We start from the raw sequence: 27,858 nt of genomic DNA on the forward strand, positions 1-27,858 counted from the left end.
GTACGCTAAGCATGTCCTCTTCACCCTTGCCCCTTGTTGAATGGTTGGTCATTCACGATTGCAAATGATTCGACACTATGTAAATATATCTCTTTGCACACGGGTTAATTATCGTTATTCAGTTTTTTTAGTATTGTTCTTTGAGCATCATAGAAATAAGTTTTCTTATGTGTGAAAAGCTATTGCTGAATTGTTATGCTTTATGTAACTTTTTTCACCGTTGAATAACATGTATGTAAAAAAAGATTTTCAGATGATATGGTCAGTAATATCCAAAATTTTAAATGGAAGAAAACATGTATGTCTTTACTTTTTTGAATATTTTTGCAGGTATTTTGTTACGGTTTCCCAACTGCATTCGTTTTTTTTTCGATGTTTTTTTTCACGATAAAGTTTTAATTATTGTATTACAAGATTAACGCTTGTATGTATTATAAATAGCAAAACAATATGTATATTTATGCATGCCCTTAGTTTGTACACGACAAAAAGATACACAATCTTATATTTGTCAACTCTAATATCCCCATTATGCGTTTTCTGCAAGATTCGCTCGGGACGGATACAAATAAAGAAATACCGATGACGGCTTTTCGAAGATGGCGAGTGTAATTCGATGGGTTCCACAACATTCCGAAATATCGATCAACATACCGGAACTGTCCCGAAAAAAACATAAGTTTTTGGAATCATTCAGGTTGCAGAAGGTTGCAGAAGCGTTAAATTCAGACATCGATTTGCCCCACATCGTTGACAAGATTCACCAAAACAATTTTGGTGTATCAAACAATTATCAATTTTGTATGAACTATCCGGAGACCCAGTCAACGGAAGGTTTAACGCCTAAAAACTGCTAATAATAAATACCCTGTACATCACCAACTCCTTTAATGATGGTATCTCCCAAATCGTTGTCGATGTTGATTCGGCCGATACTTCCGGTAATGTTTTCTGTGTAGAAAAGCTCGTGCGTTCGTGCATTGAACGCTAGACCGTAATGTCCTCGTCTCCCACGCTACAAATAGATAACGTACATGGCTAATAAACTATCAATTAGTAGGACAATCGTCAGAGAATGGTGTATACATGTTCATTTAGATCTGGTCATCGACAATATTTAACCAGACAATAGGTTAGAAGAAAACCTGATTGCCGCAAAATGCCGTAAATACTGTCTGAAACGTTGAGACCACAACCATTAAACAACTCCGATTTATTCGAGTTAAAGATTCTAAACGTCGGTTTGTTTTAAACACTATTTAACACAATTAGGATCAAAGTTAAACATATGTAATCTAATACAATTGATCACAATTTTGATAACACTTTATACGATAATAGCTCCAAATAATCAATCCAAAATAAATAAACATTTGTATTAAGTATTTGATATCTGAACTTCAATGTAACTCTTTAGACAAAACCTAGAAGCTTTGAAAGGTATGTAAACTATTTATGACTTGGAAGACGCATTCATATTCTCAGTTTTGAACTTTGAAACAGACTGTATAAGCCGCGCTCTGAGAAAACGGGGCTTAATGCATGTGCGTAAAGTGTCGTCCCAGATTTAGACTGTGCGGTCCGCACGGGCTTATCAGAGACGGCATTTCCGCTTTATGGAATTGTTCGTTTAAGGGAAGTATCTTCTAAACAAATAATCCAGTCTGGGCGGAAAGTGTTGTACTTGATTAGCCTGTGCGGACTGCACAGTCTAAATCTTGGTGGACACTTTACGCACATGCATTTACCCCCGTTTTTTCCCCAGAGTGAGGTTTATTTCAATCACTGTAGCCATAAAACCTGAAAGCACTGCGACTCCAGAGACACGTTGGTCAGCGACATGTCCGGCAGATTGACCGGATACTGACATATGGCGTCCCCTATCCCGTACATGTGACTTGGAATAGTGAAACCAGGCTCAACTGGAAAGAACAAAAACACACTGGAAATCAAGGGCTGTTTTTAGTAACCTAACAAGTTGTTCATAAAATTGTGTTTGTATTTATTTAAGTTTCCGATCTGTGCAATAGCCATTTTATTTGCGAAACATAATTATCTTCTTGATCCTTATGAATAAAGATCGAAAGTAAAATTTTAATATGAGTCATATTCAATTGAACTATTCAGATTTAAGTTCCCTTTTCAATGTCCCAAGTATTGACTTCAAATATACCAAAAAAAGAAATATTATTTATAACAAGAGAAACAATGTATGGGGCAAAACAAATTGCATGAAGTACCGTTATATATAAAGTGACAATTTAGTCTTAAAATGTAACGAAAGTTACGGAATTTACTTACAATTTCACTTAAGAACTTTACGACTATGTGCCCTATCCTACCTAAACAAGACACTCCGTCCTCCGCTAGCCGGTGTTTCTCACCGCACCTGCAAACTGGCCCGGCCAGGGGATCGTTAATGCAGATCTGGGCACACCCTTTAGCGTCACACGCCGCTGCAGCAGATGAATATAATATCATTACATACTTGGCTTTCTATAGGAAGTTTCAGTGTTCGAGGTTTGTTGCAAACACATCGGCACACCAATCCGGACAGAGGGTCGTAAATAAACAGATTTGCACATCCTCTTTGACGTCATACGACGCTTCGCAGTAATAAAGACATATTAAGTATACAGGTATTATTGGTTTATAAATAAATGACTTTCAACAGGCATAGCCACTGTGTGTCCGAAGTTGATTTTCTCACCGCAACCGCACAAGTTGCCGACGTAGCAGGGTTGGCTAACACCGAGCTTACCACTTCCGTTGATGTCACAAGCCGCGACAGAGTTAGGTTTGATAGCTCAAGTGTGTAGCCTTTGATTGTATGCATTTCAAATAATATCCATTCAATAGTCTGTCTCTGTATGCGTCCATGTGTCTGTTGCTCAGTTTGTTTATTCTCGATAGTAACATATATTCTACGTCCATGTGTCTGTCGCTCAGTTTGTATATTCTCGATAGTTACATATATTCTACGCTTCTCGTCTTTTATTTATATTTAATGAAATACGAAAAACCATCAAAGCTCAAAGCAATACAAAATTGTTGATAGACGAAATTTAAGATGTTTTCTTTTGTTTCAATAGTTAAGTAAATGTAAAACTACTTATAACAAAAAATATTGCGCCAAACTTATATAGCTGTTTCAGATATGTCTGCGTTAGTTAAACTTACTTTTTGGTGTGAAACGTGTAGCAAGATTATAAGGTCGGGGCCTAAAGATGTAACAAGAATGGGGTGTTGGATGTCTCACTTAAAGGTGTTTCTGGCGTATACCGTGTAACACGATTAGTGAGTGGGACATTTTTTAAACCTATTTTGTTATGCCCGATTGCATCGAGAGGCGTAGACTTATTCGTCAGTTTCTCGCGCAGAAACAATATTTGATGTCTCATTTATCATTGAGGAATTTATCGAAAACGCTCGAACGCTCCCGATCGCTAGGAGGACATCTTATCCACTTAGTCACAACTACGAACCTAACACTTACAGTTGTTTCAAGACTGATGGGCGCATATCATATCTACCATTTATACTACGCCACTGCGACCCTGACACTTACAGGTGTTTCCTGGCGCCACATCGACTCTGACACTGACATGTGTTTCCCCTGGAACCTCTCGCTCGCAAGGCGGACACCATATCCACTACGCCTCAATGACCCTAACCATTACATGTGTTTGCAGGCTGTCGGGTCTCGTCGCACATAACACTTACAGCTTTTTACAGGCTGTCGGGCGAACACCATATCTACTACGCTACCGCAACCCTAACACTTACAGGTGTTAAAAAGCTTTCGGCGAACACCTTATCTACTACGCTACCGCAACCCTAACACTTACAGGTGTTTCCCGGCTGTCTTGTCTCGTCATACATAACGATGCCATCGGGAACGTAGCCTAGTTGGTAGTTGATCTCGTTGTTTCCGGACAGCTTGTCATATACGCGCAGATGACCCTGCATCTGCTCAGTCACGAACACATATTTCTGAAACGACAGAGTTTGCATTTCAGTCCGCACAGGCTAATCAGGGACAACACTTTCCGCATAAATGGATTTTCTAAGAAGTAATTCATTGAAACGAAAAATTGAATAAAAGCGGCAAGTGTCGTTCCTACTTAGCATGTGCGACTGCACCAGCTTATGTGTGACGACACTTAACGCACATACATTAAGCCCAGTTTTCTCTGAGCGCGGATCATATTAATAAGCGCCAAAGTTATCGAAATAATTGAATTTGCTGGTATTTGTTTCATTAACGAATTTTGATTTGATTATAAGTGTTAAAATACATGAAACTCCTATTGCAGATACTTATGTTGTTAGGGTCTACATCAACGTTTATGTCACTACATACGGAAAAGCTGACTGGGAAAATAATACTTTATTATATTTTCATATTTTAATTATTGGCAGCCGTTTGATGACACGGAACGAAACATTAATAGAAGTTTTATCGGAAATTGCAGCTTTTATACAACGTGTGACCCATCAATTCTCGTTGTAAAGTAAATCACCAAACTGAGCGCATGGTTTAGGGGCAGCTCATTTGTTACAAACATCATGGCTCTCAGTAATGAATAATGTTTTCGAGGGTAAAACATATTCTGAACTCAGAAAGTATAGTAACTACCGGTAAATACTAAGCGTATGTTATCAATCCGCTGTAAAATAAATATCAGAAATAGATTCCTATTATTAAATCTTCTCACACAATTACATATGATTGCTTTGATAAATTATTAGTTTTAAGTGTGAGTTATCAAAACTTATTTTTTTAAATAAAGAGTTCTTAATACTTGATATTTTACATACATTATGAGCCTTGAATGCTTTTTTAATTCAACAGTCTTTATTTACCCGCGTACAGTTAACTTTTGCATCTACTTCCAATTTAAATTTCCCTTACATTGAAAGGGACCATGGCCACGAGTTGTTAAATACTAGTAGATGAAAGCAGCAACAATTTGCTCTTACGTCGTATACGGCTATTCCAAAGAAGATGGTTCCCGCCTGATGGGCGACAACTCTTCGGTTATTTCCGTTGAAGCCTGCGCACTCGACCGTGTCCTTCTTGCTGTCCACCCAGAATAGGGTGTCGTCTTTGAAATCAATGGTTATACCCCGCGGATGCTGAATGTCCGTATCGACGATCACGTGACGGTTTTGTCCGAACAAATCCGAAACTTCGATCTTTGAGTAAGCTCCAGTGTCGGTCCAAAAAAGATAGCTATAATGGAACGAAAACATAAGTGGATAATAACAAGTGAATCGTTCTCCTTCATACAAAATATACGCGAAATGACGTTAAAGGCAATAGTCTTGGTGTAATGGGTTGTTCGACCTTCAAGTCTAAGGACACCAACGTGCAGGACATCACAGAACGACAAAACAACGCGTACAAATAGACAATTACGACATATGTCTTTCTACTGTTTTGCGTATCGTTGCATTCCTTTTCTCCTATGCCAACACGAATAAACCTTAATTGTCAAATCCCGTTCTTATTTGTCGTTCGTATTTTTCAATACCTCTAAATGTGAAAAGGAAGTCGTACTCGTTAATTTGCAGATACAATGAATAATTATGTTATCGTAGATAACCTAATAATACAAAGCAAGTTTACGGCAACCCGACATTTATCACAACCCAGCGAAATATTGTTCTTCGTACAAAAAAAGAAAACTATGTTAAGAGCTAATTCAAATTTAAAACAGAGAATTGATATTTTTATTCATCAAAGACTTTGCCCTTATTCCCTTAAATAACTGAAAGAAAACGAACTCGCATATTGCACATACTATTTTCGCTATTAACTTGATCAGTGCATTGTTTATTAACATAACGACACTGTCAAAATCGTGAATTTAAGCATAGGGCTAATTGCCGTCATTCAGACCAAATACAACATTATCGATTTTAAACTATTATTCAACAAAGAAAGAATATCAGACCTGAAAATAATATAGTAAAATATAATTCACATTTCTGAGGCAATATATTTGCGAGATCATTTAAACATCGACCTGTTTATTAAAGAATTTACGAGAATTCATTGAAACAATATTATATGAACGTTGCGTGACGAATAAAACTGTTTCTAATAAAACTCCACCCTTTCTCCGGATGGACGGCGACGCCGCTGGGGTCGGTTAGCCCGTCCCTGACCACGATCTTGTAGCCGGGGTTGGTGTACATGGATCCGATCATGATCCAGTCGTAGAGCGAGTCCGCCCAGTAGATGTTGTTGGAGATCCAGTCGACCGCCAGCCCCTCCACCATGCTGGACGTTCCCGTGAATAGGGTCTCCGTCTCGGTTGTGCCGTTCAGTTTAAGACCCTGTGGTGATGATTAGATATTGGTATTGGCGAGGCGTAGAGAATATTGGCATTTGCGAGGCGTAGATAATATTGGTATTGGCGAGGCGCAGAGAATATTGGTATAGGCTAGACGTAGAGAATATTGGTATAGGCTAGACGTAGAGAATATTGGTATTGGCGAGGCGTAGAGAAAATTGGTATCGGCAAGGCGTAGAGAATATCGGTATTGGCGAGGTGTAGAGAATATTGGTACCGGCGAGGCGTAGAGAATATTGATATTGACGAGGTGTAGAGAATATTGGTATCGGCGAGGCGTCGAGAATATTGGATTTGGCGAGGTGAAGAAAATATTGGTATTGTCGAAAGAAGAATTTTTCATGCGAGGCTTAGAGAATATTGGTATTTGCGAGGCGTAGAGAATATAGGTATTGGCGAGGCGTAGAGAATATTGGTATCGACAATGCGTAGAGAATATTGGTATTGGCGAGGCGTAGAGAATATTGGTATTGGCGAGGCGTAGAGAATATTGGTATTTCGGGCGTAGATAATTTTGTTATTGGCGAGGCGTAGAGAATATTGGTATTGGCGAGGCGTAGATAATATTGGTATTGGCGAAAGATGAATTTGTCATGCGAGGCGTCGAGAATATTGGTATTGGCGAGGCATAGAGAATATTGGTATTGTCAAAAGATGAATTCTGTCATACGAGGCATAGAGAATATTGGTATTGGCGAAAGATGAATTTGTCATGCGAGGCGTCGAGAATATTGATATTTGCGAAAGATGAAATTTGTCATGCGAGGCGTAGAGAATTTTGGTTTTGGCAAAAGATTAACTTTTTAAGGCGAGGCGTAGAGAATATTGGTATTGGCGAAAGATGAACTTCATTAAGCGAGACGTAGAGAACAGCAGTATTGGCGAAAGATGAAATTTATTAAGCGTGGCGAGGCTAGAGAACAGTAGTATTGGCGAAAGATGAACTTTAACCTTAGTATTGGCGAAATATGAATAATATCAATCAAGGCGTAAATAATATAAAAATTTGCGAAAGGTGATATTAATCAAGCAAGGCTTAGAGATTATTAGTACTGGAGTACTATGGAATTAATCCTGCGAAGTTTAGAAACAGACGAGCGCGATTGTATTATCCCATTAATATACTATAACGAAAAATGAATCAGCCAGAAATATTGTCAAGAATGCATGAATTACTTCGGTTCCCCACTTCAGCACTGTTTCTATGCTGCATTAAATATGACTACATATTGAAAATCATAGGGTTCTAAAAAAGGCGATATACGGTAATAAAAGTGCACATTAGGGTTATTTGTTAATGTTAATGACGCCATTTGTTTTTGATTTTTTGTGATTGTGAAGCTGTTTTTTTTTCATAAATAAACACTGAAATAAGAAAACAGACAAAACCCCAGAAAAAAACGGGATATGACGCCTCGACCGACGGACAAATGGCAGAAAGTCAAGTTTACTTTGAGCATTTAAAATAAACTGCAAAAAGATAACCTGAATTTTTCTGTTCGTTGCCTCACTCCAGTACAAGGTCTGGTCAGCCCAGTTGTAAGCCAAGGCTTTGAATTGCCAACCATGATGAGGCGCGCTGCAATATAAAGACAGACGCTCAGTCACGCACTGATTCATTTATATATTTGGGTCGCGCTCTGAGAAAAGGGGGTTTATGCATGTGCGTAAAGTGTCGTCTCTGATTAACCTGTGCAGTCCGCAAAGGTAATCAGGGACGACACTTTCCTCATTAACTGGATTTTTGCTACATAAATATTTTATTTAAACGAAAATTTCATAAAAGCGGAAAGTGTCGTCCCTAATTAGCCTGTGCGGACTGCACAGGCTTATCTGGGACAAAAATTTACGCACATGAATTAAACATTTTTTTTTCACAGAGCGCGGCTCATTTATATCTTATAGTTTTATTTACTATAATAACAAAGATATGATACTACTGTTTCTACTTATATATCACAATATAACACCATGGGCATCGTTTTGTCATACGATAGCGTTATTCATACTTATATTGCTAATTACTGAAAATGGCGTGCCAAGTATCGGAAGACATTCCCTTGTTATGAAGGATATTTATTTAAGCAAGCACACAATAAACATCACGGCCCTTTTAATAATTTTCTTCTTCTAAGTGACATTGTTTAATACAATGTGAGTTGTATTGACACATTAAACGCTGTAAGTTAAATCTGTGTTTATCTTATACATTTCCAATCATTTGTTAACTTCTTTTTGTCAATTACCGCATTTACGTACTGTTATGTCTGTTCTGTTCTGTTCATTTACGTACACGTAAACTTATTTATTAACGTGAAAGTTCCACAATTTAGGAAAAAATACTTATCTTAAAATAACATTTAAAAATACAAATGTTCAGACTTAATCAGAACTAGTTGTCTATTACGTTTTTGAATTTCAAACATATGCACGTATTTATAAATTTTATTTTGATTTTTATCATTCCATAATTATTATTTGAAAAATTATTATCTTTCAAAGTGTAACTAGTCTCGGATAATGTTTATTTTTTTCAAAACGTTTATAATTAAATGACGAGTAGACACATATAGCGTCATGGACTCCGGCATTCATCGTCAATGAAATGTTAACAAACTGATGTTTTGACCGACCATATTAATAGGCAAGAAAACACTCATAAGTTTAAAGACGACTTTCACTCTTTTATCAATTCCCGTTATTAATGTATGTCTGTCGAAAGAATTCATTTATTTTCAAAACAAAGTCATTATTTTACAGAATCAGCATTTAAAACTATGGGATAAAAGGCCTCTACTCACCTTATATGTCTGACCTGCACATTGCCGCTGGGAACCCATACGGTCGGGTCGCCCTCGATACCCACAATCCGAGACACGCCAATCTTCAGATTCGGGGTTTGAGCCCAGATCAGGTTGCGCGTATGGCGGACTGTAACATGAATACATGCAAACACATATGTATAGCTGTCATTTGAAGTCATATGTTTGGAAATTATGCATTTTTTTTTGTTCTTTACAGTGTCCTTTTGACGCATTTTTTGTCGTATTGTTTTCAAGTATTTGACGATGAGTAGCACATGTTTAGGTCGCATATAAATTAACTTTTGTTTCACCCCCCCCACCTCCGCTACCAAAATTAAATTGTAAACTTTATAAGCATACATTTAACTCTTGAACGCTTACAATGTATTATATATTCATACTTTGTGTGTGCCTGTAATTCATGAAATAAATTAAAACACAACATTAAGAAAGCTGGCGATGCTTTGTATCTATTTTCCCTGATTCAACTACAAATAGTGTCCGTTTCGTGACGCGATATCTTCTTAGTTTTCTTGTTGAAATTTGAAATGTGCGTGTACATTAAGCGCATGATTTTGCTTAAAATTCTATATAAGAATCGACATTCACAAAATTGGATCATACATCTTACGTTTTTATTCTAAAACCGCTAACCACACGAGATTCAGATGTTAATTGGTTATTTTGTTACTTTTATTGTTGTTGTTTAACAATTTAACATATTTATATAAAGGTTAAATTAATTTCTCAATATGCATGAAGTATTTTCAATAAATAGTCAATTCGAGTGACCATGTTTCTCAATAAATATTCAGTTTATATCGAGTATAAACGATCTTGCTTCAAGAAATCCAAAACAGGTACAAGGTATGAACAAAAACTAGACAAAAAGTTCAGAAGTGGTACCAGCGAATCTTCAAAATTAAATCTTGATACAATTGCAAATACATTTTACTTGTACAGTAAACAACTAATTCATGTACTAAACTTGTTCACTTTAGCAAATTCCCATAGTTCTTTGCAGATTTGTTTAAGCGACACATTGACACAAGTTAATGTTCTGTAACAAATACGAGAAAACTGGTCGGACTCGGCCGCATTTTATTAAATTCATTAACAAACGGAACAGAATAGCATCTTTTCCATCGATGTTTTTTTCCGGCGGTTTTCGAACAACAAAGTTCAAAAATTCTCGCGAGCCTTTTGTTTGTCAAATTTCAAATAGATGCTGATCAACTTGTACGTTTAACTCAAAATTCTAATTATATAAGTGCTTCTCTTATTGTGGACAGTTTGTTTGTTCTTAGTTCATTATTCGAATAAGGAATAAGAACATGTAACCAACTTACTCAACTGGCTGTATTAGTTTTATTCTGAAAGTCAAAGCTTATAATATGTTCTGCTTGAAATAAGACAATAATTACGTTTCATGTTATATTTTAGATGTTACTCGAATTTAAAAGCTTTCGGTAGCGACGGTTTTGTTAAGAATCAACTTTATTGATACAATTTCGTTGGCACCATTAATAAGATACTAACTTAATGCATATTTAAATATAGCCTGTGTAAAATTCGAAATTTAAACAAGTACAGTTTCTTGGTTTCTATAGGAAAAGTATCTCTATCTGTCTTTATTTTGAAATGTTCAGTGCAAACGCCATTTAAACGGGTAACATTTTCTTTTAAATTAAAATCTTTTAATATAGTTTAAATTGCATAATTATGTTGGTGTTGACGCTGTGCGCATTGCAGAATAGTTAATAAATATAGAATAAATTTCAGATGATAAAAACATCATACATACTTTCGTTATTAGTGCTTCGAAAATAATTTTATCGCATATTATATATGAAAATATATATAGTATGTAATATGTTATTTTTCATAACGCAAATTCTTCGACGACCAAATTACAAAAATCTTCTGCAGAACATATTAAAAAATAATCAAATTTGTCTTAACATTTGACTTATTTAATAACTGCTAAGTCTACTCTCAGTTATCGTATAAACGTCTATTCATTCATATTTCATTATCTTTACAATTAAGGGAGCATTTTTGTTAATAATTTATGCGGTCTTTTTCACGATAATGCATGCTTTTATTTGTATTGTAGTGTTAATACCGTCTATGGTTTATATCAGAATTCGATTTAAAGTGCTGATAGCTCAAATAAGACATGAATTTATATATATTTGATTTACATAAAAAAGTTATCCGTTATATGCACAGGTCTTCAAAGGAGCACACTTATATATTAAATTCAACGCAAATGCATACCTCCATTGGTTGTTTTTGCTCCATAAAAGATAAAAATAAAACACAGAGACGCAAAACTAGTTAAAAATTGCATAATTTGCATCATGTCCACATTTAGATCGACACAAATTCACACGCGTAAACTAACTAAGTGAAAACAAGGAAACAATAAAGAAAAGGAAAACTTGAGTGCGAACCCTATTGGCACAAAAGCATTTTCTAATTACAACTGGTAGTGCTTAACGGAAAATGCTTAAGTAAACAATGAGTTATATTAAATACTTCGTTTCAATACTTAAGGCAGTTTACATAGTTGGATTTTACTCTGAGCCAAAGCGCCGTTTCCATAAGTTATGCCAATTAATTAGGCCGCATATAACGGAAGCCGTCAATTGCGCAGCGATTTGCTTATAAGGACTTCGGCTGATCGTACAGCCTAGCACCAGTTAAAGAGTTTCTTAATTGGCCGAATATGTGTATCTATAACAGTGCGTGTTTTGTTATTGTGTTAAATCCTATCTAATGACTCTTGAAGAAAGCTCTTCTACATGTACAGAAAAATTAGATCATGATAACTTGCTTCGGACGGCAACCATTTAGTATTAAGTTTAGCCATATTCGCAGTGGTCTTTAAAGGGGACATTTTAACGTTTTGGTAAATTGACAAAATTAAAAAAAATAGTTTCATATTCGAAAATTGTCGTTGTAGTTTTAAAATTTGTGAGGAAAGAGTAATACTGAACATTTACCATGCTCTAAAATATGCATTATATGCATCTTTTGACGATTTAAAAACATGAAAATAATAAAGCGTTGCAACGCGAAACGATTGAATAATTTGGAGAGTTCTACTGTTGTCGTTATATTTTGTGATACTAAGAGGATTGCTTATATAAAGTATAAAATTCATCACTATTTGTATGAGCACGGATGGCCGAGTGGTCTAAGCGATAGACTTTTACTCCAGGGGTCAGTGGTTCGAGCCAAGTTGAGGGTTACTTTTATCCTTTCTTTATTTTTTTTCTAGTATTTTTTTACTGGAGCTTTTTAGTTGCAATCTTTTAAATGTATCAATATAAAGCATTTAATGACAAACTTCAATACATGCCAAAATCTGTGAAAAGGCCCCTTTAAGTTTTGGAAAGGTAATCAAAAAGTAAATGGAGAAAATTATTTTCATGAAAGGTTTACACTTGTTAAGATTCCTTAAAATTACAATTATATTATATTATATTGTAACAGATATATTTACGGTGTTGATATTAGGTTTTGTTGCTGATCATATATTAGTCATGTAAATAAAATCAGATATAATTTGCTTACTTTATCTATGGATGTTTTTGTGCAATTTTTAGCTGCATCACACCTGTATAAACAAGCGAACTATAGAACGGTGCATTTATAAACGGTTAATGATGCAATAAATAAAATGTTATTTACTTTAATAACAGTGTTGCATGTATTTTCCCTCAGAATTTAGTGAGTTAAAATCAATATCAATGTCAGTGATACTACTTATGTAGTACAGTAAATTCTTTGTCTCAGTAATTTATGAGCAACAACCAGTATCAATGTCAAAGTGACACTTTTGATATGAATCAGTAACATCTTTGTTAAATTATAAAATTACATAATTTTCATAATTATTATAACCTATGTTAATGTTATTCGAGGTTTTCGTTTTTTTTTAAATTTATTTTTCTATCAAATGTGTTATTCTATATTATATTGGTTGATTGTAAATGTTTTGTAAAGCAAGTTTGTAGTTTCAAGACTAAATTATTATGCCAAAATAAGATTTTCCGACATTATTCGTTTGATATTTTCTCGCAACTATTTTTCTAATCGGCATACCTCGCTGATTATCATTGATAAAGATAAAGGAAGCTCAGCTATAAATAGGTTAACATATTCTAGGAATTTTTTTTATAATATTTTGAAAACGTTAATTTTAAATCAGTTATATTCAATCCATTATATGTTTATAGATCAATTCAACAACTATGCATTTTCTGTATTGTATTTGACAATTGCCGTACTTCTGTAATTAAATTGCGAATGAAAACGTGTATAATTCACGTTTAACGCGATCATGAGTGTAAAGAAAACGTATTATTTCGAACCTTCCAATTGTAAACGTTATAGGGAGTATGGTATATAAACCGCATAATAGCCATGCGACTTCTATGAAACTCGCTCTTATGTGTGCTCTCTCATTTTGTAAATTTAATAAACTTTTCAAACAGAAATTACAGAGTCACATCAGTGCACACACTATGTTTGATAATTCATTCATTTGTTGGATATTGTTTTCTGTTTTAAACACATATTAGGTCATATCGCGGAGATTTAGTTAACCTTACCATGTGTTCATGGACGAACTCACGTATTCAAGTCGTTTTTTGTACCCAAATTTTTTATCGTACCCAATTGTTTTTCGTTACCAAATTTTTTTCGTACCCGATTTTTTGGCATAATTATTGTACCCAAAATTTTCGTTCCTATTTTTTCCGTACCCAAAATTTTCGTACCCTCATACACAATTGTGGTGATGTAGATAAACTTAAATTGATGCTTTTATATCCATCCTCTTTAAAAGCATCGTCACACCAGTACTGTCAGTACTTTGATTATTTTTAGTTACGCATGTGTTCTGTCATTGGTTACGCAATCAGTTATCTTCATTTAACTTTCAGATTGCTATTTCGGATAAAGCATTTTTACTTTTCATATGAAATATAACCAAAGGCGATAAATGACAATGGCTAATTCACAAAATATTTGATTCATCAATTAGTATAACAGTTAAATAAACCGTAGAGAGTCGATGTATCAAGAATAATGTGGGGTGTTGTAGCCTTATGACTGAATTGACACATTATGACAGTTTATATAAAGATAAACAGCATCACTCTATACACTTATTTTCCCTTTTTGTAATGTTAAATAACAGCCAGAAATAAAATATTATGAAAAAAGAACAATGATAATACATGTACAATGTTTTATCTCTAAGCTGCAAAATGAGAATCGACCTTCATTCCTAAGACCGCACACACCTTTGGATCGCGTGGTTGTACCAGCATGGAGAGTCAAGAATTACTGCAAAACAGTCGATATATTCCTATTATGAAATATATATGCATGTTAGACCTGTTTGTAACGGATAGCCTTCTTTAGCATTTAGCATATTTTATTGAATCATTATATATTTTGACCATGTTATTAAAATATACTGAATTATATTTAGATTTATAATTAAAATCGTACCGTACATTGTATGTTATGCTAAACACTCAATCGTACTTGTATCGGAACACGATGATAACTTTTAATTTCTCAAATAGCGGCTGAAGATATAGATTAAATTTTCACATATTTCCAACATAGAGGCATTGAAAATCCTTCATCTACTACGATCTAATACTTCTTCACTATGTAAGGGTGTGGTTGTATCGCGCTGAACATTGTCAATTCATACATTTTTGGTTCGCATAGTTTTCTTTCCTTCCCCATTTTAATTAGAAAAAAACAAAACTTTCTTTATCGCATCCATTTTTTATATAAAAGTAATTCGGTTTAATTAAAAACATCCATAAAAAGAACACATTTATGTTATCATGTTTATGGATTTCAAATACAAGAACAGGAAAATTAATATCAAATTTGAAAATCATAAGCAATATTTGCATACATAATTACTTTATAAATTAACTGAAGAAAAATGGGTCAATACATTATTATGTATGTCTAATTTACCATTCAGAAATGCACATTTATAATCAGTTAAAAATATTCCAACTTGTAGCAACAAAGGGGGTATGGTTATTAACATGTCATATCCAAAAACGAAACGGTAAATCAACTAACAATTTGCGAATGAATGTAAAAATTTGTTACGGTCTAAACATTGAGAATTATGGGTTGAATACCTTAACTGAATACTCGTGTATTCATTCTCCGTACGTTTATTCGATATGTGTCTGTTTACAACGTTAAATATAAGAAGGTTTTAAATTAAATCAAATGTTGTATCGGTCCTTGATTTTAGCAAACATATCAAATGTTACAAAGTGCAAGTATTTGTTTATTTATAAAATAATAACGAAGCTAAAAATAATATTATAGAACTGATTTGATATTATCGTTTTGCTAATTTATTTTAAAACAAACAACCAACTGAAATTAACGGCTTTATATACTATTCTTTACACTTGAATGATACAAGGCTTTTTAGACTATTGGGAATTCTAGTTCTAGTCGACTTTTGATGATAATTATATAACTTGTGGCTAAGGTAGAAAGAAAAATAAGCATCATTTTGAATGAATGCACAATTTTTTTCATCGCATTTAGAAAACAAAAGCATAGCAATTTTCAGTTATAGTTATTATTATCAAAAAGTAACATTTATTTAGAAGTATTTAATGCGCCTCACTACTGTACACAGTAAATTCCACGTAGTATTACACACACAATATATTCAAATGTTTTCAACTAACGTATTTCTTGACGTTAGGTATAAAGACACATTTCACATTGTAACAAATGCAAAATACATCTTCAATGATAAAACGGTATAACAACATTATTCATTTTTTAATTAATCGGAATTGTAACGCGCCTAACTACTGTACACACCTGTTCTCCTGCATGTTATAAATTTAAATAGTATAACATGGGCTATATATTTAAATGTCTTCAAATATACAATACAATATGCCTTGAAGTTAAGTATAAAGACTAATTTTACATTATAAAAAATGCAAAATACTTATGTATTTCGAATTATTTCGAAATTGTTTAACGATAACACAGTATTACAACACTATGTAATTTAAATTAATCGGAATAGTATTCCGAGTTGGTTTTAAGTCACCAGTACACGAAAGTCAGTATTTAATAATTGTGTAGAAAGCCTGATCACATGGATAACACTTAAATCTTACAAGTCATCTAACCCATTGCTGGTGATATTATACAACTTTAGTTTCGTGTTGCCTCTAGCGCTGTTGGACACTGCCAGCCTATTGCCATCCTTAGACACACATATGTTGTTAGCAAACTTCATATCCACTGGGTAGGTACCCAGTATTTTACCGTCAATGGTCAGGTGCACAATGGAGTCTTTCCTCATACTGCACACCAGCACCGAGTCACCAGGCCCTACACAGGAACCACGAGGTTCCTGTATGTTCTCATTAGTGACCGCTCTAGATGTGCCCTTCGCGGTGTCGTATATGTACACTGTGTGAGCGAACCTGTCAGTCAGTACCAACGTATTATTTGACCGGACATACGTGCACATACTCTCATCCACTTTGTACGTCTTCATGGTAAACGTCAGGAAGTGATCAAAGTCTGCCTCTACCCCGTCCACTGATAGCATTCTAGCAGGACGGGGATCATCGTACGTACCCACGACCATGTGAGATGGAGACATGCAGCATACAGAGTAGAAATTGGATGATGTTCTGATCTCCCTGGTCGGCCTGATGATATTGTGTGTACTCTCAGACAGGGGCAATACTACTTTACCATAACCAAAAGTTACACACAGTGCATCATGAGACATACATACTACGCCGTGTGGGAAAGCCTTGAATTTGTACGGTGTTCCAAGTCTCTGTAGGCGCTCATCCAGTATGATACATTTCCTGTTCATGTCATCCACGGCTACCAGTCTCTTGTCCGGCAGGAAGGCCAGTTCAGTGAGGTAAGGTTCCAACTCATCATCATCTCCAGTCTTGTGTACAGTACTACAACTTCCGGCGGCAAAGCCCGTTACTACACGAAAGAAGGACATCGTCACTGACGTGTAGCTACAGTTCAAGCACATCGAGAACGCAAAGAATATAAGTAACATAGTTACACAATGATGAAATGAATGCAAATAACCACAGTTGCGTCATGAACGTATGGGACGTAGTGGACTAAGTCAAGTCATGAACGAAAGTAACGTTATGAACAAAAGGGGCGTGAAAGACGCGATAAATGATTTCAATGTAGTTAAGCTAGCGTAAGAAACTTTTTAGCGTAAGTAACGTAAATGATGGTATACACCTAAGGGGCCAAAGTAACGTTATAGTCGTCATTTACGAAAGGGTAGTATTGAGACTGTGAAACGTAAGTTACTTAAGAAACGTACGAAACGAAGAAAACTTAAATAACGTAGGGAACGTTACTAACGTTACACACGTTATCAAGGTAGTATTCAAGGGTGTACCTGTAAGTATTTAAAGGTAAGTGAGCGATAAAAGTAATGTTAGAGACTTAATAAACTTAATTATGCATAATACGCTTAGAAATATTGACTTGAGAATAATATTAATAGTAATATTTTGCAAAAAACTATTTGAAAGTTTATTTGTCCAAGAACTTCAGAAAAGTAACAAACATAATTTGTATAAGAGAAACGTTAAATTAATGTATAAAGCTAAGGTATCAACTTATTCTGTGGCTGTTTATGATATCAGAATCTTTATAAAAACCAAATCGAGCGTGAGGTGTTGGGTGCTTTTCTCAAACGATGCGCTAGTTATAAAACAATATTCCGTCTATCCATTTCAGACCCCCGGGTCGTGCTTGCTGTCAGTGGACCGCCTGGCGTCACATCTTTGCTCGGTCGCCACCTCAGATCTAGAGAAGATTCGAGCCTTCTACTTCTGGGTCTGTAATAATATCAGGTACGTCCTGGCGCGGTTTTTGGTCTACCTCGAGTATTTTGGTGCACCTCTGAATTTTGGTGCACCCCCGACGCTTTGGTTAACCTCTGAATTGTTGTTCGAACATGGGGTTTTGACAGCACATCTGACGTTTGGTCTACTTCTGACTTTTTATTCCGTTTTGAAATTTTGGGTTCACCTCTATGCCAACTATTACTCTTTTGGTACATCTCTGTCTTTTTTGTTCGACGTTTAACTTTTGCATCACCTTGGACGTTTCGAGACCTAACCATGGCGTTTTGGTGGACTGTGTTTTCTTTTCCGCCTTTGCCTTTTTTGGTACACAGCGGATTTTCAAGTACATCTTTTGATCGATTTCGTTCGTTTTCTGCAACAGCATGCCTAAAATGACTATATTTCGAAATTTTGCTTTTTATGCCCCCGGATCGAATGATATTGTGGGAATATTGTTTTTGGCCTGTCTTTTGAAATATTGAACATATCAACTTGATATTTGGCTTGCAAGTGTATCTCATCGAGCCGCACATTTTTAGTGGTGAAAGGTCAAGGTTATCCTTCAAGGTCAAAGGTAAAAAAAAAAGCGGCGCATTAGGGAGCATTGTGTCTCTGACAAACATCTCTTATTTAATTAATGTCTGTAATGCTAAAATACTATGTTGGACTATATATGTCGGTAATAAAATTGGCCTCTAAACCAATGCTTTTGAACACAAAAAAAAACAGAAGAAAAATATGGATATTGGTTCAATCTTTATGATGTTATACATATGTTCAATCTGTTTATACACAAACGAACTTTATTTCCAATATATTTCTTTGTCAATGCAAACTAGCATTTAATATTTAGTGTTCGTTCGCTCTTTTGGGTCTTCTGACACAAGCATGTTAGATGCGCTATAGCCTATAAGTTGCATGTGATAAATGGTATCAGAATTATTGTAGGACTCAGTATTTACTATATTATACTTGTATGATTACTAATGACATCTTAAAAACTATATGTAACTATTTTCTGTAAAAGTTATGGAAAATACCGTGTTCAGTTGTAAGGTTTTGAAATTATTTTGTGTGTTTGATTATAAGAAATTGATTTATGTCAAACAGTATTGCAAGCAAATGCATTTGCCTCAACAGTCATATGTCAGCTTTAACGGTTAATATATTACATTAGTGCACGTATAAACGTGCCGACAGGTACAACTTATTTTAAGTTCTATTGTACATGACTTATAAATGTAAACATAAAAGGCAATGAATATACTAATTTAATTTAGGTATTTTATTTAAGGCACAGCGACAGGTATAACAGAGTTGCACCCTTAAATGACGTCACTTTGTCAACGTTTGTTTGTCCGTACAACGTCACCGCTTTTTCCATGGTGTTGGCGTTTTTAATTACCCACACTCCCATACAGATATTGCATTTGAAAAAATGTTTAAGCTTTACTATTCTTTATATTTTTTTTAGGTAATACTACTCGCCCATTACAGGCGTCGGTGTTTTTAAATGGCTTAGTCCTGTGTGCAACAATACCACAGCACTGTTCCTACTTTGTCTAGTTTATTAAACATGGTCATATGGGTTCAAGATCACTGACAAAGTTCCTTAAGAATTATTTATATTACAGACAAGTATGCCCGTTCTTGTATTATAAATGAAAGGTAAACGTTTGCGAACGTTAGTTATTGTAATAAAACTTTGCAAATGTGTTGAGTGTCTTGATTAACCCATTTATGCCTAGCGTCTAGAAAAAAGGCATTGGAAAACAGCGTAGACCCAGTTGAGACGCCGCATGATGCGGCCGCTCATCAGGGTCTGCGCTGTTTGCTTTAAGGAATTTCTGTAAGATATATTCTAAATATAGAAATTAATATACTAGACATCCCTAATTTTGGAAATAAATTGATCCAATTTAGAAGGATGGGAGAGTCCACTAGGCATAAATGGGTTAACAATCACTGACCAAGATCTATAACTGTTAACAGCCTTTAAGCGGAATTATATCCAGTTTTTTCAGGATACAATGTCAGTTTAAGGTTTGTTTGCAAGTACATATCTTTGTAATTAATAACAAAAGGTATTTAATTGAAAATTCTCAAATGTCTTCAGCGGCATCAGGAGAGGTCACTTACCAAAGCACAACTTTAATCTGCAATTAAGCTGAATTAGGTCCTTTCTGACACTAAGAAATTCAAACTTAAGATTGTGAGCAAGTTGAAAAATCTGTAACAACTGATGGTTACTTGAGACATTTTAATTTTCGAAGGAGACTGACCCATAACTCTGAATTGCAATTTAGCAGGAGTGTTTGTCCCCTTGCGTACAATGACATATCAAGGTACCGTTTGTGGGCAACAGATATCTCTATTTGCCTGGACCAACCTTGACATCGTTTTGTATAGAGCAAGTTTGCCAGGGATATATCTTGTGTTGCATGTTCAGGCGGACCAGTAGGGCAAAAAAACTTTAAAAAGTTATCATCAGCAATGATGAAGGCAATGAATTGTGCTAATTTTGTTGTTAGTTAAAGTTTACATTTATACTGTTAAACAACAACCGAAAGGAAAACAACGATGTCATCGCGTAGTGTTATCTGTTGACTGAAATAAAACGTACATTATTCTATCAAAGCAAGAGATGGTCGCGCATGTTTTATAGGGAAGCTCTTGCTAGTTTTGCTTTTAGAAAAGGAACAGTTTACTGTTTTTTTCGGTAACGATGCACGTTAACTCTTTCAGTGCTGGAACCGAATTTTGAAGGCCTTTGCAAACAGTTTGGATCCAGATGAAATGCCGCAAAACGTGGCGTCTCATCAGGATCCAAACTGTTTGGTATTCTTATAGTATTCTTTGAAAAAATCGAAGAAAATGCTAATTTTAGTAATTGAACAGACGACATTTTAGCAGACGACAAATTTCCCAGCATGCAAAGGGTTAAAATGTTTTACAATCATCTTCAAAACAAACGTGACGACTTCTCAATTCATCCCTGGAAAATTACTTGAACAATTTACTTGACCATTTGTATCACTTTTTTGCATGTTCACACCACGCTGTCAACATTCGCACCACTTTTGTATGCAAATTGTTTATTTATGTCGTTTTCATAACTACATGACCCGATGTTTCACTGAGCTCATTTTTTCTTTAAGCATTAGCTAACAGTACTAACTTGTCATGATTAACTCGCGTTTCCATGGAAATCAAACGGTCTATTGGTAGTGTTTTGTGTTTGCTGTGTTAATTCCAACATTGAAACATTTTGCATCAGGGTAAATTGTTGATTTATCTTTCTGTTTTATAATTAGTTCTGGTCAAGGTTAAACCAGTTGAAAAATCTTAATAATAACATGTAGATGATTCGTTTACAGCATTAAGTAGGATGTATTGTGTTTGTTTCCGTTACGGTAAGAAACTGATGTACTTTAAGAAAAAGCAATTGACGTCGGTGTGCGACTCGAGCAGTTCTCATGACCATCCAGAAGTGTTCATTTCGATCCAACCTCATACCGGGTCGCCGTTTGAACGCATGCAATAATAAATTACGCTTCCGTCCACCGAACATAGTTAATGAATGTTAAAATTTCATTAGTTCTCATAAAATAAAATTACGCTTATTTGCCTGATATTATTTTGTTGGTAAGGAATGCATGGAATTATACTTGGAAGTGCTTGATGCGAGTTAGGTACATATGAGCCGCGTTCTAATAAAACAGGGCTTATTTCATGTGCGTCCGCACAGCTTATCCGTGACGTCTAAACTGAGTTTTCTATAAGAATGGACTTCATATAAAAGAAAACATACATGAAAGCGGAAATTGTTGTCACTAATCAGCATGAGCGGACTACACAGGCTAATATAGGACGGCACTTTACGCACATGCATTAAGCCCTGTTTTATCAGAGCGCGGCTCATGTATATATATTATATATATTCTTGGTACGAATGTAGTGTACTTACTCGGTACATTCCGGTACTCATACTGATTAATATCATATAAAGTGAATATTTCGCTATGTTCCAGTTACATGTACGCTAAGGAAAAAACGTTGTCCGATAAGTTGCGTTATGATGCGACGTCGACGTTACGTCATTGGCAAGGAAGTTACGTCAACCTCATGGCAGCTCTCTGCAAGTAAGTACTACATCGCGCCTCTTGGGGTATTATAATACGCCATTTGTACGGAGCATAAGGCAGATGTTGCAAGCATGCTGAAAAAAGAAAAGTGTTTTTGAATGAGTCACTTTGGTTTGTTGCCCGTGATCAGTGGGGTTTTCCACAATCCAGCATTAGTCAATTTTTAATGAAACTTCTTTAACATACACCAGTACTCAAAACATACTTTACTAACGGGCGTATCTTTGTGACAATGACCATCTTGCTTTTAATCGGTGTTAAGTTCACTAACAGAACATTTGAAACTTACAAATCTGGACGGTCAATTTGAATACTGAAATTTAAAATCGTTTTCCGATGATACATGTTCGTTTACGCAGGACATGTACAAATAGCAGGTGAACATGTGTATCCGACAGCATTTTCGAAAATGAATTTAATATTTAGATATAACGAGTCATACAAGACACTTTTATTGCAAGTTATCGTTTTTTCTAGGGAGGTAAATATCTCTGTAGTTACGATGTAGTTACTATACCCGGATGTTCCAAAGGTCTCCGCCACCAACCGGACAAGGAATTCAAACTTGGCGAAACGGAACAACAGCTGGAACGCCGTTTACTTTAACGGGGAGTGGCGTTTTCTGGATTTCACTTGGGGTCTGGATACGTCGACGTCAGTGGTAAATTCCAACGTCAGTTCGATGAGTTCTGGTTCCTGACGGACCCCGAGGTTTTCTGTTATGACCATTTCCCCGCACACCCTGTTTGGCAGCTCCTCGAAGAGCCGATTGAAATCGAAGAGTTCAACCAGAAGCCGTGCTTAACCGAGAAATCAAGAGAGCTCGGTTTTAAGTTAATTCCAATCGCGAACTGATCGTTCACTTTAGCAACGAAGTAACTAGCTCGTTTGCAACCGAGAATTATCCGCTGTCGAATATTACCGCGGACCTGCGCGACGAAGGCATAACAGAGATAAATTCGCGCAAATGTATGAGGCGTCTGGACAATATGACGTTTAAGGTGCGCGTTGTTCCGCCGGAAGTGGGCGAAAATACGCTATCTCTTTTTGGAAAGGCTAGAGACTATCTTCATGCCAAGTTCCGGAAGCTAGTAGATTATACTTTACGGTGTAACGATGTGTATCCAACGCCAACAGAGTTTCCAGATCATAAAAAGGTCTGGGGTCCTGATAGGAACTACGCAGAGCTAGGATTTACAGACGCGATTCAGTCAATGTCAGTGTTCTCACGCGACTTCGCGGAAATGTCAATAGAGCTAGAGCAAACCAGGCTGATAACAATTCTAGCCGAACTTAAGGCCTCGAGTGACGACAAAAAAGAACTAGATGGTTACACGATGGTTACAGCTCGTGAAAATTCGCAAACTGTTCATATAAGGTTTCCAGCACTAGGATATTATCGTCTTGATTTATTTGAAGAGGGGAAAACGGATAAAATCGAATTTGCGGCCATGTTTCTTTTGGAATGCACAGCAAACGCAACAAATGTGAAGAAGTTGCCCAAATTTAACGCGGACTCTGTTGCGAAACACATTTGCAATATACTTGAGCCAAAGGACTACGAAATTTCCGCGAAGTCAACGATCAGTTTCAAAATTCGGTCTTTGAAATCGAAAAACGTTATGGTCGGTGTGCCAGGTGAGGAATCGTATGGGTCGCGCATGGACAAGTTGGGAGATCTAAAGGCAGACGGGGAGTGTGTGTTTTTCGGTACAATAAAAACGCCGGGTCCCGGAAAGACGGTGTATATATCGGGTTCCGCGGCGCCTCCCAATGTCTTCTGGAGTCGTCTGTATGAATATGTCACCAAGTGATGTCGAAGTTCAGGAAATGTTACAGCAGAATACAATGGTGCTTCGACCTGTACCCTTTTGGTCCAACTCTTTGTGATAGTAAGAAATCGATTATTATTAAATCTTTGCTGTTGTATATTTTAAATTAAGAACAAAGATACGATTGAAAAGCACTATTTCTAAGTATTTTTTTTTAATTTGCAAACTGTTATAACTTTTAATTTGTTCCCTAATTTAAGCATTTGTTCGGATGTGCAATGATATTTGATTGAAACATAGATCTAACAATATATTAAGAGATCTTTAAATAAAGAAAACAATTTTATCATATCTTTTACTCATATATACATGTAAATATAATAAAATGTTTATAAATGAAATGCGTTTCATGTTACATTCATAAATGCTATTATTGTTACTATAATTATTAAGTATCATTAATATTATTATCACAAAGGTACTGATTTATTGCTTTATTGCTTTGTTTGATGATACGTTATTTATTACCGTCGATGGTGTGGCATGTTGTTAACGTAACGTAAATCACACGAATTATTCCATGACAAAGAGCATAATCATGTTTTTCCAGGTTAACCCTTTTCAAGAAAATGTAACCGGTTAACTGGTCGTTCCGGTAGGATTACCAGTTAACCTCTTGTATACGGTAATACGGTTTATTTAAAAAACATTCATATATTTAAATTGATGTGTTTCGCATGTGCGCTGTTATGGATAGCTTTCCTTAGCATTAAGCATGTTTTATTGAATCATTGTATACATGTAATTGAAATATGTCATCAAAATATACTGGAGTATATATAAAATTATAATTAAAATCGCACGATACATTGAATGTTTTGCTTAACACTCAATCGCACTTGTGTCGCGACACGTTTGTAAGTTTAATTTACCATTCAGAAATGTACATTTATAATCAATTTAAATGTTTCCTGCTTGCAGCAACAAAGGGGGTATGGTAATTAACATGGCATATCCAAAAAAACGAAACGGTAAAATCTGACATTTTGCGAATGAATATAAATTTGAATTCCATGCAAGAAAATATTATAATTTATTACGGAGTGTGATGGATTGAATATCTTAATTGAATTCTTTTAAGTTAAAGCGCGTTCTCTCTCGGTACCTGAAAATCGTGAAAACATAAAATATTACAAAATGCAACTTTTGGTTTATTTTAAAATAAAATAATAACAAAGCCAAGATTAAGAAAATAATATAGAATTAATTTGATATACATGTAATCGTTTTGATAATTTATTTGAAAACAAACAAAAGTAACTGAAATTAATGGACTTATTAAGTATCCTCTACATTGGAACGATACAAGGCATCTTGTACCCCCGTCACACCGGACTGGCGTCCTTACTGCGTCCTTACGGCGACCCAGGTCGCAGTGAGGATGTCATAGACACCGGAGGAACGCAGTAAGGAAGCAAGAGGACGAAGTGAGACTGGCGAAAATTGTACAGGACGCGAGCCCACGGCGACTACTTTGAACATGTTTAAAGTAGTCGCCGAAGTCTGGCGTTTTACGGCGTTCTGTAAAAGACGTCGTAGGGACGCCGTAGAGACGCAGTAGTCGAAGTAGGGACGTGGTAAGGTCGCTGTAAATTCGCCATGGACGTCGTGTGGTCGCCGCTAAAACCCACAGACAATGATCATTGACTGCAAGGCGACCGTACGGCGACTTTATTGCGTCATTAGTACGTCCTTTGAACGTCTATTGCGTCCTCAGAACGACTATGGTCGCAATAAGAACGCAGTAAGAATGCCAAGGACCCCGCTCAGACGCCGTATGGTCGGCTTTGGTCGCCGTGAAACGCAGTACGAACGCGGTAAGGTCGCCAGGGACGGATTAAGGACCCCATGAGGACGCGCAGAACGCCATAAACCAGGACGCTGGTGTGACGGGAAGGCAAAAAACAGCATTTATACCGAAAAAGTCATTGGCGTCCTTACTACGACAGTCAGAAATTTTCAGAAACACAGTCTTAGGTCGCCGTAAGGACGTCAGTTCGGTGTGACGGGGCTATTAGACTATTGACAGGCAGAGGTGACAGGCTGGGAATTCATGATCTAGTCGAATTTGTTGATAAACATATATCATGTTGCGTATGTAGGCTTAACAAAAACAAGCATTATTTTGAATGAACGCAAATTGTTTATGGCATTAAGAAAACATATGCTTAGCAATGTTCAGTTATAGTTATTATTTTCAAAAATTAACACATATTTACAAATCTTTAACGCGCCTAACTACTGTACACACCGGTTACGTTGCATGAAATGCGAATTTAAATAAAATTACATATACAATATATTTAAATGTCTTCAAATATACACTAAAATAGTTATTGAAGGTAGGTAGAAATACACATATTACATTATAATACAAGCACAATACATAGTTAGTTCGAAACCTTTTGAAATTCTTCAACGATAAAACCTTCTTACAACTCTATTTAATTTTAATTAATCGGAACAGTATTCCGAGTTTATTTAACACAAACAATACACGAAAGTCAATATTTAATAACTGTGTAGAAAGCCTGATCACACAGATAACATTTACATCTTACTAGTCAGCTAACTCATTGCCTGTGATATCTTATACAACTGAAGTTTCTTGGCGCATATAGCGTTGTTAGACACCACCAGCTTGGTACCATCCTTAGACATACATATGCTGTACGGGTACTTCATATCCACTGGATAGGTACCCAGTATTTTACCGTGGATGGTCAGGTGCACGATGGAGTTCTTATCCTTACTACACACCAGCACCGTGTCACCAGGCCCTACACAGGCACCACGAGGTTCCTGTATGTTCTCATTAGTGACTGCTCTAGACGTGCCTTTCAAGGTGTCGTAAATGTATACCGTATGAGCGAACCTGTCAGTCAGTACTAACGTGTTCTTAGACTGGACATACGTGCACCTACTCTCATCTACTTTGTAAGTCTTCATAGGAAACGTCAGGAAGTGATCAAAGTCTGACTCTACCCCGTCCACTGATATCATTCTCACAGGACGGGGATCATCGTACGTACTCACGACCATGTTATATGGAGACATGCAGCATATAGAGTAGAACGAGGATGATGTTTTGATCTGCCTGGTCAGTGTGATGGTATTGTCTGTACTCACAGACAGGAGACATACTACATCGTTAAACGTTACACACAGTGTATCATGAGACACACATACTACGCTAAATGGGCTACCCTTGAACTTGTACGGTGTTCCAAGTCTCTGTAGTCGCTCATTCAGTATGATACATTTCATGTTCTGGTTATCCACTGCTACCAGTCTCCCGTCCGGCAGGAAGTCCAGTCCATTGAGGAGAGGCTCCTTCTCATCATCTCCAGTCGTTGTTAGATCCACAGACACGAGCAGCTTCAGGTTGACTGGCATTGGTTGGGATGATAAGCTCATGGGACTGTTAGCCTCTGAAATAATAGTAACAAACAATAAATATATTAATAAGTAATAAAAATAATAATAATAATAATAGAATGTTGTATTGTTGTAATATAATCACATAGTATTTTATTAAAATGAGTCCATTTAACAAAACTTGCTTACATAGCTTTGTATATGTAAACATTCATGAACTAACTTTACAAATGAAACAATAATATTTTATTATCTTGCATAATTATTATGTAAAGATCATATATAATTTACCGGGGTACCTAATTTCGTTTGGGATTCGTTTATTTGCGATTTGGGAGGACATTCAATAGCGCTGGGCCAGTCAGGGATCAGCATATAAGTGAGTTTTTTGAATGCTC

At 35.9% G+C, this 27,858-nt stretch overlaps 2 protein-coding genes across 2 annotated transcripts in view; both read right to left on the reverse strand.

The window, feature by feature from the left end:
* Positions 1-27,858, reverse strand: part of LOC127869944 (low-density lipoprotein receptor-related protein 4-like) — a 171,796-nt gene that overhangs the window by 15,600 nt on the left and 128,338 nt on the right. Inside the window, exons 5-9 of the mRNA XM_052412603.1 lie at positions 4,984-5,236; positions 3,849-3,993; positions 2,343-2,456; positions 1,801-1,922; positions 868-1,015 (exon numbers count right to left, since the gene is read on the reverse strand). Of these exons, the coding sequence (XP_052268563.1) occupies positions 868-1,015; positions 1,801-1,922; positions 2,343-2,456; positions 3,849-3,993; positions 4,984-5,236 (782 nt within the window). The remainder of the gene's footprint in view (positions 1-867; positions 1,016-1,800; positions 1,923-2,342; positions 2,457-3,848; positions 3,994-4,983; positions 5,237-27,858) is intronic.
* Positions 25,218-27,858, reverse strand: part of LOC127868276 (uncharacterized) — a 53,829-nt gene continuing 51,188 nt past the window's right edge. The window contains exon 15 of the mRNA XM_052409904.1: positions 25,218-27,513. Coding sequence (XP_052265864.1) covers positions 26,651-27,513 — 863 coding nt within the window. The 3' untranslated portion in view covers positions 25,218-26,650. The remainder of the gene's footprint in view (positions 27,514-27,858) is intronic.

This window comes from Dreissena polymorpha, chromosome 2 (genome assembly GCF_020536995.1).
Source record: "Dreissena polymorpha isolate Duluth1 chromosome 2, UMN_Dpol_1.0, whole genome shotgun sequence".
Lineage (NCBI taxonomy): Eukaryota > Metazoa > Mollusca > Bivalvia > Myida > Dreissenidae > Dreissena > Dreissena polymorpha.